At 32.0% G+C, this 14,910-nt stretch overlaps 1 protein-coding gene across 1 annotated transcript in view; it reads right to left on the reverse strand.

Moving 5' to 3' along the window:
* Nucleotides 1–211: 211 nt before the first annotated feature.
* The window catches only part of LOC144444298 (phosphatidylserine synthase 1-like), a 56,825-nt gene continuing 42,126 nt past the window's right edge, over nt 212–14,910 (reverse strand). Inside the window, exons 6-13 of the mRNA XM_078133712.1 lie at nt 14,023–14,174; nt 10,572–10,631; nt 6,602–6,683; nt 5,275–5,387; nt 4,089–4,154; nt 1,568–1,667; nt 1,256–1,318; nt 212–385 (exon numbers count right to left, since the gene is read on the reverse strand). Coding sequence (XP_077989838.1) covers nt 212–385; nt 1,256–1,318; nt 1,568–1,667; nt 4,089–4,154; nt 5,275–5,387; nt 6,602–6,683; nt 10,572–10,631; nt 14,023–14,174 — 810 coding nt within the window. The remainder of the gene's footprint in view (nt 386–1,255; nt 1,319–1,567; nt 1,668–4,088; nt 4,155–5,274; nt 5,388–6,601; nt 6,684–10,571; nt 10,632–14,022; nt 14,175–14,910) is intronic.

The following is a 14,910-nucleotide window of genomic DNA, read 5'->3' on the forward strand; positions in this document are numbered from 1 at the left end:
TTGGAACAATGAAATCAACCACACAATGTCTACACTTACAGAATATTTTTAAAGCTAAAAAAAAATGTCAACAATTAACATGACGTTTAATAGTTATGTTTTTCACTACAATAGCTGCCATGACGTTGTACATATATATCACCTTCACTTCAGTTTTCAGCTGAGCGTTATTGATTGTCATCGCAAAAAAAAAAGGTGCTGCTGTTATACGTTAGAAACCATTTTCAAGTCTGCTGCGTCCTCTTGTCCGGTGTGCACGCAAGTGAACTTGTCCATTCCGAAAATCCTCACTTTTGCTTATATGTCCATGGTTATTGATACCTGAATTGCCATGGATACCACTCATTTTTATGTCGTCATATCCATTTTGAGGTGACAGCATTGCCTGACAATAAAAAGGTAGTACATACATTATCAGTACAACAAGTTACATTAAAGATACACTAGTTGTAACCGGAGTATTATTTTTTTGATCAGACCACCAACAATTTATCCACTGAAAACTGTTAAAATATCAATAATTAGATCTTTTACATTGTAAATTATCATTTGATTGTATCTAGATATGTAGTACAGTAACAGATATAGTAGCAGTCATTGTGCGAACAACACCAAAAGATGATGTTTAGTGACGTCAAAGGTAGGCATATACAGTACAATATGTTAATTGTATTCAGTTAGTATTTTCAGCTGAGTAAAACAGCTTATAAACTCAGCAGGTGTCTCCTTAAGGTAGAGCACACCACAGGGACACATTTCCTTGAAAATCAAGTTCCTTCAATTCTTTCCAAACTTTGCTATATGAAAGGTTGTTCCTGGTCCATAAAAGAAATTTGGGTGTTCAAAGTCTTGTTTCCAAGAACATCATCAGTTTTGTATTTTCAACACAGTTATTCAATGGCCATATTTTACTCTAAAATGCTATTTGATATCATTTTGACATCTGATTCAACAATTTGAGAAGTGACCCAAGATTTTTGACATCTGATTCAACAATTTGAGAAGTGACCCAAGATTTTTTGATTGACTTTAACCGAGAATAGTTTGGAGTTTTCAAAGTAAATGAAAAGTTTAACTATTTAAGGACTCTATTTCTAGTAAGGTTGTGTAAATGAAATAACACCCAAAATCTAGAGTGTCAGTCTTTAAAGGGCTAAAGAGTTTATGTCCGAGGCCCATTCTACATTTACAGATGAATCATTATTTAGCATCATACTTTACAATTAATTTAATGATTGTTTATTTTTATCATTACCTTTGGAAGTGATCTCCTAGCAACAAGAACCATAAAGTACAGACAAACACTGCAGATCAGCATCTGTAACATGATACCAGTAAATTTATCAGTACACACACATGTAGTATTTGGTACATAGGACAAAGAAAATTGTTTATTTAGACAATTCAAATCACAACAAAGAGAAGGCGGCTTGACGTCTACACAACAGTGTGACAATCAATTCGCTATTTTTGTTCACCCTACAATTGATGGTAAACTACCATATGACCACACTTTGATATATGAACAAGAGTTTCCATAATCATGTATAACATTAATCAAACTCACCTGAAATACCAGCCACAATATCACATTGGTTAGTACAGTTTGCGCAAATAACTCCACTCCAAACTTCACACATATCAAAGCCTCTGTGAGCGTTATTGCACTAAAGAAAAGTGAAAATATTTCATTACAGCCTAAAAAATTGTAAAATTATCATTACAAACAGAGTACAGATTAGAATCTTATTAACATACAATGTACATATCAATCGACTCTCTTGCATAACATCTACAAACCAATAGACTCATTTGCATAACATCTGCATACCAACTGACTCATTTGCATAACATTTCTATATGAATGAATGTCATTGACCTAACATTTATATATCAATGGATTCATTTACACATAAAATGCATATCAATAAATATATCATTAGCAAGAACATCACATAATATATGATATAAATGACAGTCTGGAAGTAAAGGTTGTGGTGTTTTCAGTTATATTCATATGTACTATTCTTCTACTAAATATAAGGCATGCTTTACCATGAACCCAGGTCATGTGACTCTATGGAGTAGCCGTAGTCAATAAACATACTGGTACAATTTTTCCAGTTGAAGTTTGACAAAATGTACCAATAATTGCAATTTTTTCCATAGTTTTAATAATTGAATCATGCATACTTTTTTTTAAACATGTAGTAATATTGGTTCACATGGTTTATAATAATCAAATATGAATCATTTGCAAGAAAAATGAACACAAAAGATGAGCAGTTTCTTAAACTAAATAATGTAAAGCACTTTGCCTCAGAAATTGAAGTATATTTTGTATGGAGAATGTGTTATTCAATGTTCAAAGAATCAGTCTTTCTCCAAAATTTTGAAGAGAGACACTAACGCTGAATAATTAAATCATTGCATGATCAAGGGCTGTAGTAGACAGATCGAAAAGTCACGTTCGTTTCTAATTTACCGTTCCAAGTAACTATATTTTACAGTCATTTACTGTATGATATTATAAAACCTACAGACTACGGTACTTAGATGTCACGGTAAAATTAATCTCAGCAAATTGCATGTTTGCATACCATATTGGCACAGCTGTATACTGCAATTTGCTTTTATTCTAATAAATGTACACATTAGACTCTGCAAATAACTATACAGCAATAACCATACATAGACAAAAACTACACTCCCCCCCAAAAAAACAAAAAAACAAAAAGAACAAACAACAACAAAAAACAAATAACAACAACAAAACCAAATAAAACACAAACCAGAACAAAATCAAATATACCATCATCCCACTAGTATACAGCAATATCCCCCCCCCCCCAAAAAAAAAGCAACGATCCCCACATTACATGAGGACATGGAATATTTTGAGACTGCAATAAATATGCCTTCACAAAAAATAAAAACAGGAACAAAAACATTGACCTCTCATTCCTACAATATATATTATTATCATAACAAATATATTCAAAAAACACTTCTAGTGCTCTAAAGCTATCAGAATATGCAGGTGAAAGTTGATATTTTGTATGCAAAAAGTTTTACTTTGCAGAGTTAGTATGTCTTATTTTTTGGGCAATTTTGTTGCTGTTGTTAACATGTATGCACAAGCAGTGTTTTTGCTATGGTTCTAGGCCTTCACTGTTAAACTCTGATAATGTTTTACATCACTTCCAACACGTTATACTTAAATGTTGGGAAACTAACACTGACATGTAGATTGTATCAATTTTTTCATACCATTATTTATCTAAAAGTAATAACCACTTAGGAGTCATGGATATTAGGAGTAATGAATATTCAGTGTTCAACTAATAAATATGCATGTCTGTTAAGTCCCATGAGGCAACGATGGACAAGTATGAGAAGAACAGAGGTATATAGCGTTTCGGTTTTGTGTTTCTTGGCAAAATGTATGTGTAGTGAAATCTCAAATTGACTCTCCAGAACCAAAAGTTTGTGAAAATATCTTTTATTTACAGGAATGTTCCCCTTAAACAAAAACACCAACAGGGATAGCAATTATTCATTGGATATTTTGAAGATGCCAAGCCCAATTAATTTCAATTAAAGGACAAACTTATAGAATTTTATCAAAGCCAAGGTTATCACACACTAGAGATTAAAAATAATGATCACACATAAATATATCCTTGACGTGCAAAGTAAGACAGAAATTCCCGCCATTTTTGTATTTGTTTACTGCAAAATAATCATCCACACCACCATAGCAAAAACAAAGCAAGGGTGTGAACAAAAAAAACAAGAAGACTGAAGTTTTTTCTTGCCATACAAGCAGTAACAACAGACGCACAAAACAAACAAAGAATAAACTCAAGCAAATAAACTCTACAGGATTGACAATTAAAGTACATTTAACAAGAGAACAAATCAAACAAAGTATGTAGTGCATTCGTAAGAAGCATAATCAAATACTACAACATCATATGAAGTTAAGTCTTGCAAGATACACTTGTAAGAAAGATATTTAAGTTGAAGAAAAGATATTGAAATAAAAACAAAAACTGCAGTAGAAAATAGCCAGCATGCCAACTCACCAGAAAACCCAGCACTGAGTACCAAGTCGTTTGCAACGTGGATCAGTCACATAAGAATAGTATTGCCTACAAGTAAGAAGTCATCAAGTCATCAGAGAAGGTACCTGATTGTCACAATTTCGAACATTTTACCTGTATTGTGTACAGTTACTACAGGAGCTATCTTGTTGACTTTGAATCTGAAGATCTCCTTCACCATGTCGAAGGGAATGCGTTAATCTATATCGAAAAACTAGCTAGACGACATACTGATATTACTACTGAACAGTCTCAGTAAATACACCACACATTGACAGGTGCTTGTAACTGAGTGCTTCATTCATAGTCATTAATATTCGATTAGAAAAAATCCAGTCTGAAGTAAGTCATGTGAGGACGAAATATGTATTCAGTTCATATTAACAAACCAATTGATGTAGTACCAGCTGTTGGTGGTAATGTGCAATTTAGTACGGAATTCAGTGTTAGATTAAGGCATTCCCTAAACGTGGTGAAAGACATATTCAGATTCAAAGCCAGCAGAGAACCTCTAGGCTACTCTACAATATGTTGCTGCTTTATCATGATATACATAAATTCTCATTACCTGGAATAGAATTTTATTACCAAGGTACATTAATTGTATAAAATAAATGAATTATACACATTTCACTGTAAGCCGTTTGAAAAGCTCTGCATCAGTGTTAAAATCATTAATATGCATTTAATTAACAAAATGCTGTAGTATGTAATTTACTTTTTCCACCAGTTTCAAAAGAAGCCCTTCATTTTGATTTTGAAAAAGTGAGGATTAAAATTTCATTATTCATGGAAAGGTACAAGGCACGGCCAATGAAATGAGCATGAATGGACTTGAACAGTAATTCCTAGAACTTACTGAAAAAAATGAGAAACAGGAAAATTAACTAAGGTTATTTCTATTTAAATGAAAGCTTAACTGACTCCTGATCCACACTCAGACCCATGTTACTCATCAAATGTTTACTGTTGAATAGCGCCCCCTAGTGGCCAAACTATACATTGTCAATCTTTTAGTGGGGACTCTATTTATTCCCTCTCACAATAAAAGCTCTTGCAGTGAGTTGCAATTTTCCACAGGGTAATAGTACCTTGACTTTAACTTTCCTTAATATCTTTACTTGCAGGGAAATGTTCTAATAATTGACAGTACTATATATATACTTACCTAACAGAGGGTGCAACTATAATGGCTATAAGGAGAATTCTAATAATATTCAAAAGATGACCAGTTGGTATAAGGAATATGTGCTTCAAGAAAAATGTGTTTAATTCTGTCACCTGTAAACAATGTAAACATTAGAGGGTTGTTATTAAGGTACAATGACAAATTCATTGAAAATCAAAGTTTTTAAAATCTTTCTTAACTTTACCATATGGAAACCTGCTTCTGGTTCTTTTGAAATAATAAAAGAAATTCAGGGTTCATCATCTTATTTTCAAAGAATTAACAATATGTTATTTTCCCATACAGTTAACACAGTAATGTAATAATGTTGGGTTCTTAAAAAGCACTTTCCCAAGCCATACTCAAAGTGCTTTACAATTATTACCCCTGGCTAGGATCAGAACAGCATAATGGCCCTTTAGTCTTCCCCAACTCCCTGGGGCGCATGTTAAGGCGTTTAGTTTATGGCCATAATGTCTCCCTTGAGATTTGGCTTTAATTTCACAATTTTTGTAACAGCAATAAAATTTGTTATTCTTGAGAACCAAAATAGGAATTCTAAAAGTCTATGAGTTCATATAAAATAATAATGCCATACAGTACAAGATATACAGAACATGCAAGAATAATATTCATGGATGCCCCCCCCCCCCTGTAGTTATAGTTCCACAAGGAATATTTCCTCAAACACTGAAAATATTTCATATAAATCAATTTCAATCTTTATTACACCACACACACTACTAGAAAGTGTGGTATAGTACAAATTTTGAAAAAAAACTAAATGAAATATAGAAGGTTCACAATTGAATTGAAGTTTCTACCGAAACTAATTTCTGTGAGAGAAGGTTCACAATTGAAATAAAGTATACAATCAACTTGCTGCATGGAGCTACTGGAGAGTCAGCATATCTCAGTGTTTTTTTTTAAAAATAAGGCAAGATCAAGATAATTGTGTTTCATTATCATTTTTACCACTTTTTCTTTTTTTGAGATAATGAAGAAAGTAGAAATATTAAAATTACTAGTCTGGAACAATATAATTCATTCAGATTTGTGCTCCTTACATGAAAATTAAAAATATCTTTTTATAGTGCTTTGAACATGCTCACATGAAAATGATGAGAAAAAAGCAAACATTTAGGATTTGCTTTCAAGTAGAAATTCATTTGTAGAAATTCATTTGTAACCATAGTCAAAATACCTCTTGGTTTGTAAAATTCAATTATTTTGATTGCTTTTATTCACATCTGCTTACTAGGCATTTGGGGAACTTTCAAGTAGATGTCAATATGATGACTGATCTACTGCATTAGTCACAACTTACCTGCCACATGACTAAGAGAATATACACAGCCACTACTCTCATAAATGAAGAGTTAGGGTCTAACCATTTTACATGAATCCAACTGCAGGAAAAAACAGATATGTTTGAATGAGCATGTTGCTTTTGAATGAATTTGTCATTTTTTAAACATCCTTTTCTCTTCAATATGAATTTTACATATAGCACTGTAGTATATGAGTATTACTGCACGCACACACATACACATGCACAAGTGCACACTCACAAACACTCACAGCCAATGATACTGAAAATGGAGTTCACATTTTCCAAGTTGTAACTTATAAATTAATGTTCTGTAACAATCTAATTTAAAATCACAACTAATACAACTTATTTATAACTGCAAAAAAAATTTCTTTGGAATTGAAATTGAATATTCAAGATAAATATATTTTAACAAATGTGCATATTCATAGGATCTTAAGCAAATACATTAACTTAAAATATATCATAATGGGGAAATATTAGAATAGCAAATTAAAAGTAACTTATTTCTGCAAATACTGAATCCACTGGAACTGAAATTATACAAACAGTATGCACTAGCTGCAACTGGGACAATTTTTGATCAAAGTATTTCAAAGATAATTTGACAATAAAGACATAACTATATTGTACATGTTAATCAGTGGTTGATATTATCCATAAGCAGTACAGCAACAGACTGAAATTACGACTGCCATGAGGGCACTGTATTTTGGGCACGGACTCAAAAATCAATATCATTTGATTTATCGTGTATACAGCTACAAAAAATACCCCCGGTATGTTAACATTAGGTGATGGAATATTGTTCAGGGTGTGCGATATTACGATTAAGTTATAATTGTACCGAGCGATTTAAAACATTTTTTAAAAAAAACAGCCGAGGCCAGTGTAGCTTTAACTGTTTAAGCAAATACATTACAAAATATTTGAAATATCAGTCGAATATAATTTTGATTTGAATCTATTAAAGAAAACTACATCATGAAATAAGATGCAAATTTAGTACAAAGTAAACTGGCTCACATTTAATGTGATTGTTGTGGGAATTCCCACTCCTAATTTAATTTAAGTAATTTGATAAGTCACGTATGTAGTGTGTGCCATTGTAATTTATTTCAAATACCATTTACTTAACAAGACTAGGTAGGTCAAGGTTAATGTAGAACTATCAATGGCAGATCGTTTCAGTTTTTAAATGGCTATGATAACAATGGCTATGATAACAATGGCCTTAGTAACCACTGCTGACTCATAGTCTATGGTGAAATATTGCAGTTACTGTGAGACTGGTATATCATTTTAGTTTTTACACGACTATGAAGCGATGGCCGACTACTGCTGTTGTCTATGTTGAAATATTGACTCTACTTTGAGACTAGAGTAGGTTATTTTAGTTTTTAACGATAACAAGGGCTGCTACCACTGCTGACCGTTAAGGTCAATGCAACAGTTAAAATACTGACATTATTAGTGTATCAAAAATAGTTTTTCTATGACTATGGTAACAATGGCCTACCACTACTCAAGATGCAAAATTTCACTATCCTGTCCGCATGAACTGCAAAAGGCTTTGTTTATTTCTAAATTTTGACATTATTAATATACAGCTACCATTTAAATACTGAGGAAAATTTAAGACAAAATTTGTTGATAGAGTGGTCATTTGAAAGAAATATTTGTTTATTAATGAATAAATGTCACATTTTGTTATTTGTTAATATGTTTTCCATTTTTACTCATAGTAACACAATAAATGTTTTTTTTTTAAACAATAAATTTCGGTTTGTTATTGTTTCACTTCTATTTCTAGTTCTATGAGTAGATGATTTTGGTTTTTGTATGACCATAATATCGACTGACTATTACTGATATTGTCAACGTCAATGTGAGAATGGTGCCATACCGAATGTACACACTGCATTAAATTCACATGAAATTGTAGTCTTGTTATAATGATGAATCATGACTCATCTGTTACCATATTTTTTTGTCATAATTTTTTTTTTCAATTTGGATTTTGCCATAATTATATCTTTGTAGACTTTTTAGACTTGTGTTTGAATATTATAAGTTCCATTCATTATATTAAAAAAGATGACTGTTCACTTTACCTTTGAATGAGCATATTTTTTCTTAATCTACCAATGCTAACTCACTTTATCTATTTCAATAAATAACAAAGTTTGTCATATAAACTTATTTTTTTTTTACTTTGGCTTAATAAAAGTTATGGTGTTTTACTTTATAGCTGAAACAAACTTCTTAAACAAATTTTCTATCCTGTAATTTTTTTCTTCTGAATTTTGAAATTTTTTGATATACTGTTGATAGAAACATTACATAAACTTTTTGCCTTTCATATGACAGAACTCCATGACCCAAGAATACAAGTGTGGCAGACTTTGGGTATTTGCATGAGCACTTGCAGTGTTCTCTGTGGTTGTACTGTCACAAGCATATATAGCAAGTGAAAGTGTAGCAGAAGACACTGCAAGCACAAGTTAGTGCAAATACCCCTAAGCATCCACACAGACACTCACATGGCATGGGGTTCTGTTACTATTACATTGTTTATCAGAATCACCAAATTTCTGTAAAAATCATACTGTGTAATCATATGCAAGGAATAATTGCATCCTCATTTGCATATAATTTGCATGTAAGTATGTAATAAAGGGTTAGGTATTGGACTGCAGTGCATATACAACATATACAACATACAAATACACACATACATACATACACACAAGTATTCACCTATGCTGGTGTAAGTAATCATTGATTCAAGGTACATGTAATAATTACTTTTCTTTCTGAATCTCTATTCATGTTAACTTAATTTTCTCCTAAGCCAATAATTTACTCACTTGGGCCATTTATACTTTATTCACATACAGATGATGAATCGACTACCTGCGTAATTATATAACACTGTCAATATAATCTTATAAAGCACACTATTATATGAAATGTCAACACACTTAAATGCACAGCTGTGCATCACAATATCACAAACATAAATACCAATTTTGTCCCTTGGCATAAATTTGATAAAATGTCGGCAAGCATTTTTACACTGTGTCTAATTCTGTGCAATTATGAAGTCTGATCACATCATGTCTCTGGCCTCAACCAAAGGTTATAGTGGTCATAAAAAAGTACGATACGTGTAGAAAATTGGTAATACATCAGACTGTGTAGGAATTTGCATTTCCTGGGGCACTGCTTGTGGTTTGAATAGAGATGCCCTTCCAATAATTTGAGGGGGCAAGGATGATCTAGATAGGCCAATTTCCCTTGTGGATGACAGTTGCAGCGCTGTGCATGATTACACTGCTGTTGATATGATTCAGTGAAGGCAATGACGTTATCATTTATCAAATTATATAATTTGGAATTATAAAACTATACTGATTAAGCATGAACAGACTGTTTACTTTGTAAATATATAATTTACTTTTCCGTAGAAGCACGTTATTGCACATACTGGAAATAAAGAATGAGTAATCATCTGAATAGCAGGTAATTGATATCAAATCATTATCATGTTAATGTCGTTTACAAATTGTGTCCTGGCCATTGCTGAACCTCTTGGTTGCTACACCCATAGAAACGTGTTTTTTTTCTGTTACTAATTTGAATTTTGTCAATACAGTACTTCTAATTACAGAATTTTGCTTTCTTGCAATTTAGGAATTTACAATAAATGCACATTGACATCATGAATGCACATATTTATTACATGCAGGTCTCTTTCTGTACAAGATGAATGAAATTCAAAATAGATAATGAATTAGGATGCTACAGTGTGCTGGCCCTGAGCAACAAATTATCTTGATAGATCCCCATATCGGCACTCATATTCCTTTGGGCACACTTGCTGAGTATACAATGAACAATCCATTGGGGAATAAATAGAAAAAAGAAATTATCTGCCTTCTATGTATACAAATATCCTCACCTTGCAGGGGTAAACTGAAGGACTGCTCTTCTTATTTTACCTGTTGTTGAATGAATATCTCTGTAGAGTGAAGAATGATGAAAAAATTAAAATTATATACAAAATATGAAATAATGTTTACATGTATTTGAACATTTGAGTACCATACATGTGCAGTAATATGACAGAATCCCATGAACCATGACTGGAAGTATGGTGTACTTTGGGTTTTTGTACGAGTGCTTGCGGCATTTTCTGTGGCTGTACTTTCTAGCATATAGAGCAAGATTGAATGACATTTACAAGTAATGAAACATCTGTTTAATATACTATAAGCTTGCAGCAAACAGTTGGTGAAAAATACAATACAAATTTCAAAGCTCTTTTTTAATTAACACAATAATTAATTTATATGTTCTTCATAATGTAAAGGAAATGATATATTTAGTATGTTCGAAAACTCAAACTATATTGATTAACATCAACAAGTGCATTTACACATATGATCATGTGTGTATAAGTTATTTTGCAAATTATTTGCAAAAAAAAATATGCTGTTCATGTTCTAAAATTTTCGTGGTGAACATAATGCTTCAAAGTAATTTGTATGCACAGGCATTTGTATGAAAAATATGATATGCCTGTACTAGGCTATAGTTTAATAACCACATCATTTGAATTCTGTGTGTTTGTATTGCCCATACATCACTTTGGCAATATAGGCGACTACTATAGTAAGTGAACCGAAACATAAGCTAATGACATCTAGTAATAATGTACACATTCATTCAGTAATAATTTATAATATAATACAATATATGCAAATCATATCTTATTAATTAATTATAACTAGACATAAATTGCATTGGTAATATTCACCGTCAATCAATGGGTTTTGGAGAATCAGGTTACAGAACTCTATTTTTACGATCAAAAATGTTTTCAATATATAGAATATTACATTTTTTAATCTCGTTGCTTTCCATTGTTTCTTTCATACATTTTAATGTTTATTAAATGCCATTATGTTTTTATGCAGGGTTGTGTGGACAGCCTGCTCTATTTTTTTTCCCTGAACTCACATTATGTACAGTAGAATGCACTTCAAGGGACCGATTTATCTGAATATTTCAGTACTTAGAATCTCTCCCTAAATCCGCATATGGAAGCTTGGTCCTGGTCTCTTTGAATTAATATAATTTAGCATTCACTGTCTTGTTCTCACGGAAACGCTGTCTTGTTTTCACAGAAATCATCAATCTTTTTATGTAACATGCCGAAACATAAGTCGGGTACAGTACCTCAGAGAGTTTGAGAAGAGCACGAATAAAGAGTGCAGACGATGTTATCGTTATTGTTTGGTGGTTCTCTTTCTTTCAATTTCGAGTGCTGAGTGTTATATTGTAAGACAGATTCTGGTTGACTACTCGTACATATGAGATTGGGTTTGGGAAAACCTATGGTATTGTGTCAGATGTATGTAATGAGCGCTCACAAAAAGACAAATGACAGTAAGCATAACAGCCAAAAAGAAATCGTGAAGTGTACACTACATCGGATTATAATCAGACTGGAAGATGCCATGATTATGAAAATAGCTTTAATTCCACCACTGATGGCCAGTTTCGCCTTTAATATAATGATACATAAAATGACTGACATAGCTTTTCAAATTCGATTACAAGCTCAAAAAATTGGAAAATAATAACGTATAATTTCCAATTTAATTACTCCTGATTTAAATCAATGAAAAATTCTGGGGTTAAAGTATGGCAAATTCCAATTATACTAAACCATATGTCAAACCGGTTACACAATCATATTCCTATCCTTTCATTTAACAACCGAACTCCAGTAACCCAAACATAAAAAATGAAGAAACATTCAGAGTTGCCAATATTTTCCCCTCTTTTTCTTACATCATGCTTTTTGTGGCCAAAATCATTTTTTTTTCATTCAGTTGGAAAATACTTGCGAAATAAGAAATTTGTCACTGTTAATACTCATCTGCAACTTGTATTTAAAAGGTATTTTTCTTAGCTGAATTAAGAAAAATATGGGGAATTAAGATAATTAAAACTGTCTATTGTACTGTAGTGTTACATGTACATACTATAATAATAATCTTTACTTATACTGGATAGATCTTTAAGTATATAAACACTTGTCTCCCAAGAAGTCCAATGAGGGCTATCCCTAGTGGGTTCATTGTTAATGCAGGAAGAAAACCTGCGTCGTTTGGTAGAGTCAAACTGAACGACACTCTTCTTACTTGGTAGTGTGGTAAATTTTATTGAACCCTGAATGGGGTAAGAGGCAAGTGGTTTAATCACTTGGTCACTGACAACCCTACTCAACTGTGAAATAAATTCACACTTAGTAAACTACCTATATCTCCACTACATGTACATGTAAATCTTAAACCTAACACCTGTCATGTTATTATGACTCGAGGACTTACATGTAGACCTAAAAAAACCCACAACTGTTTGGTTCCGGTTACCTGACCTCATCTAGTTTTTCACTGTCGACAATAAACTTTTTTTTTATGTGTTCAAGAAAAAAATAATAAAATTGCAAAAATAGTGGATACAGAAACTGACATCAACTTTAAAAAACTGTTCTTCCAATCTGTAATGGCTGTCCATCTGATAAGAAGAAATAAATAACACAGAGACCATTTGGAAAACAATGGAAAACCTGAACTAGACACTCGCACATGAAAAAAATTTATAATAAACTTAAATAAAAAATCTACCTACCCCATCTGTTCTAAGAATTGAGCGTAATCGGAACCACACAATTTATTTTATTAGGTTTTACTGAACATCAATTGATAAAATTATATTAAATATTTAGAATAAATCTATAATTTATATTATTCAAAAAATGACGTTTATTAACACTGAGTAATCTATTAAAATTAATTTGTAGAAAGATTTAGTTTAATTCTACAAGCTTTGTACTTCCTGTGTTTTTTCTGTAATGTGTTGTTTTCCTTTGTATTGTCTTGCAGTTGTATAAAATAATTAAAAAAAAAATTTAAAAAAAAAAAAAAAAAATTACAAGATTTATATGGTCTTATTGACTTCATGATATAAAAAAGCATATTGATTGACAAAACACTGATATTAACAAAAAGTGTGTGGCTATATTGTGGTGACAGATACATGCACAGACTCTACTTGATCTAATGATTTCTTGAACTTAACCAGTTTGTTTGCAAATCACTTATTTGCATACAATAACAAACCTTTAGCCCATTTTTGCAAATAACAAACCTTAGTCTTCATTGTTCACGTCACATTGTATTTTCATGTAGAAAAACATTGGCTAGTCAAAATAAATACATGTCCCAATTTTCATCCAAATGGGCACAAACAATAAGTAAGCCTACATTTTCAACATAGCTGTTAGATAATATGGGTCGTCATTTTCCAGAACAAATTAAATTGGAATGCATTTAACTTACTTGATACTTTCCCAGTGGAAATTACTCATTTCTAACTTTTTGCAAACAAACATTCCCAGCCAAATTCCAAGTCCATTGCATACCAAGACATCCAAAATTAGTTGATCCCACCAGCACTCGGCAAAGTTTGGAAGAAGATGAGCAAACGCTACCTGAGATGATTAAACAGCAGCATGGAAGGAAAAAATGATTGAAGAGAAGAGAAGCAATACCGGATACAATGAAAACCAGGCAGGCAGATTTATAAACAATTTGTCAGTTCAAAGATGCACTATTATAGTTTCGCTATCCAGGATGAATTATACACGTTCCCAATTCCAGGATAAAGTGTACCTTTTCCCAATTCCAGGATGACATGTACACTTTCCCTATTCCTGGATGAAGTGTACAAATTACCTATGCCATGATGAATTTAACAAATTACCTATTCCAGGATGAAGTGTACTTTACATGATCACTACATTGTGTACTCCACTGAGAGAAACTAAATGTATATAATACATTTTTACTATTCTCTATACAAATAAATGTGCAAAATCCGTACATTCCAGGATACAATGTACCAGAATTCTCAATTCAATAGTCTACATGTATATAGAAATCTAGTAATGTGGGCAAGTTTCCGCCTGACATTATACATAGCCTGGATACACAAGTACCGATATTTACTTTATGATTAAATTGTTTTTGTTTTGCCTCGAGCATTTTGGGGTTTTCCACACTTTTCAAAAAATCAAAAATAGTCATTAACAATGTAATTGCAGATGAAATGTTTCTGATGTAGAACATCATGGAATTCATCATGGGTGTGAACCCTACCTTTAAACTACAATCATGTACAATAAAAATATGAAGTAACATTTTTGGATTGTTGGTTAGTATCATCAC

Source organism: Glandiceps talaboti, chromosome 13 (genome assembly GCF_964340395.1).
Source record: "Glandiceps talaboti chromosome 13, keGlaTala1.1, whole genome shotgun sequence".
Lineage (NCBI taxonomy): Eukaryota > Metazoa > Hemichordata > Enteropneusta > Spengelidae > Glandiceps > Glandiceps talaboti.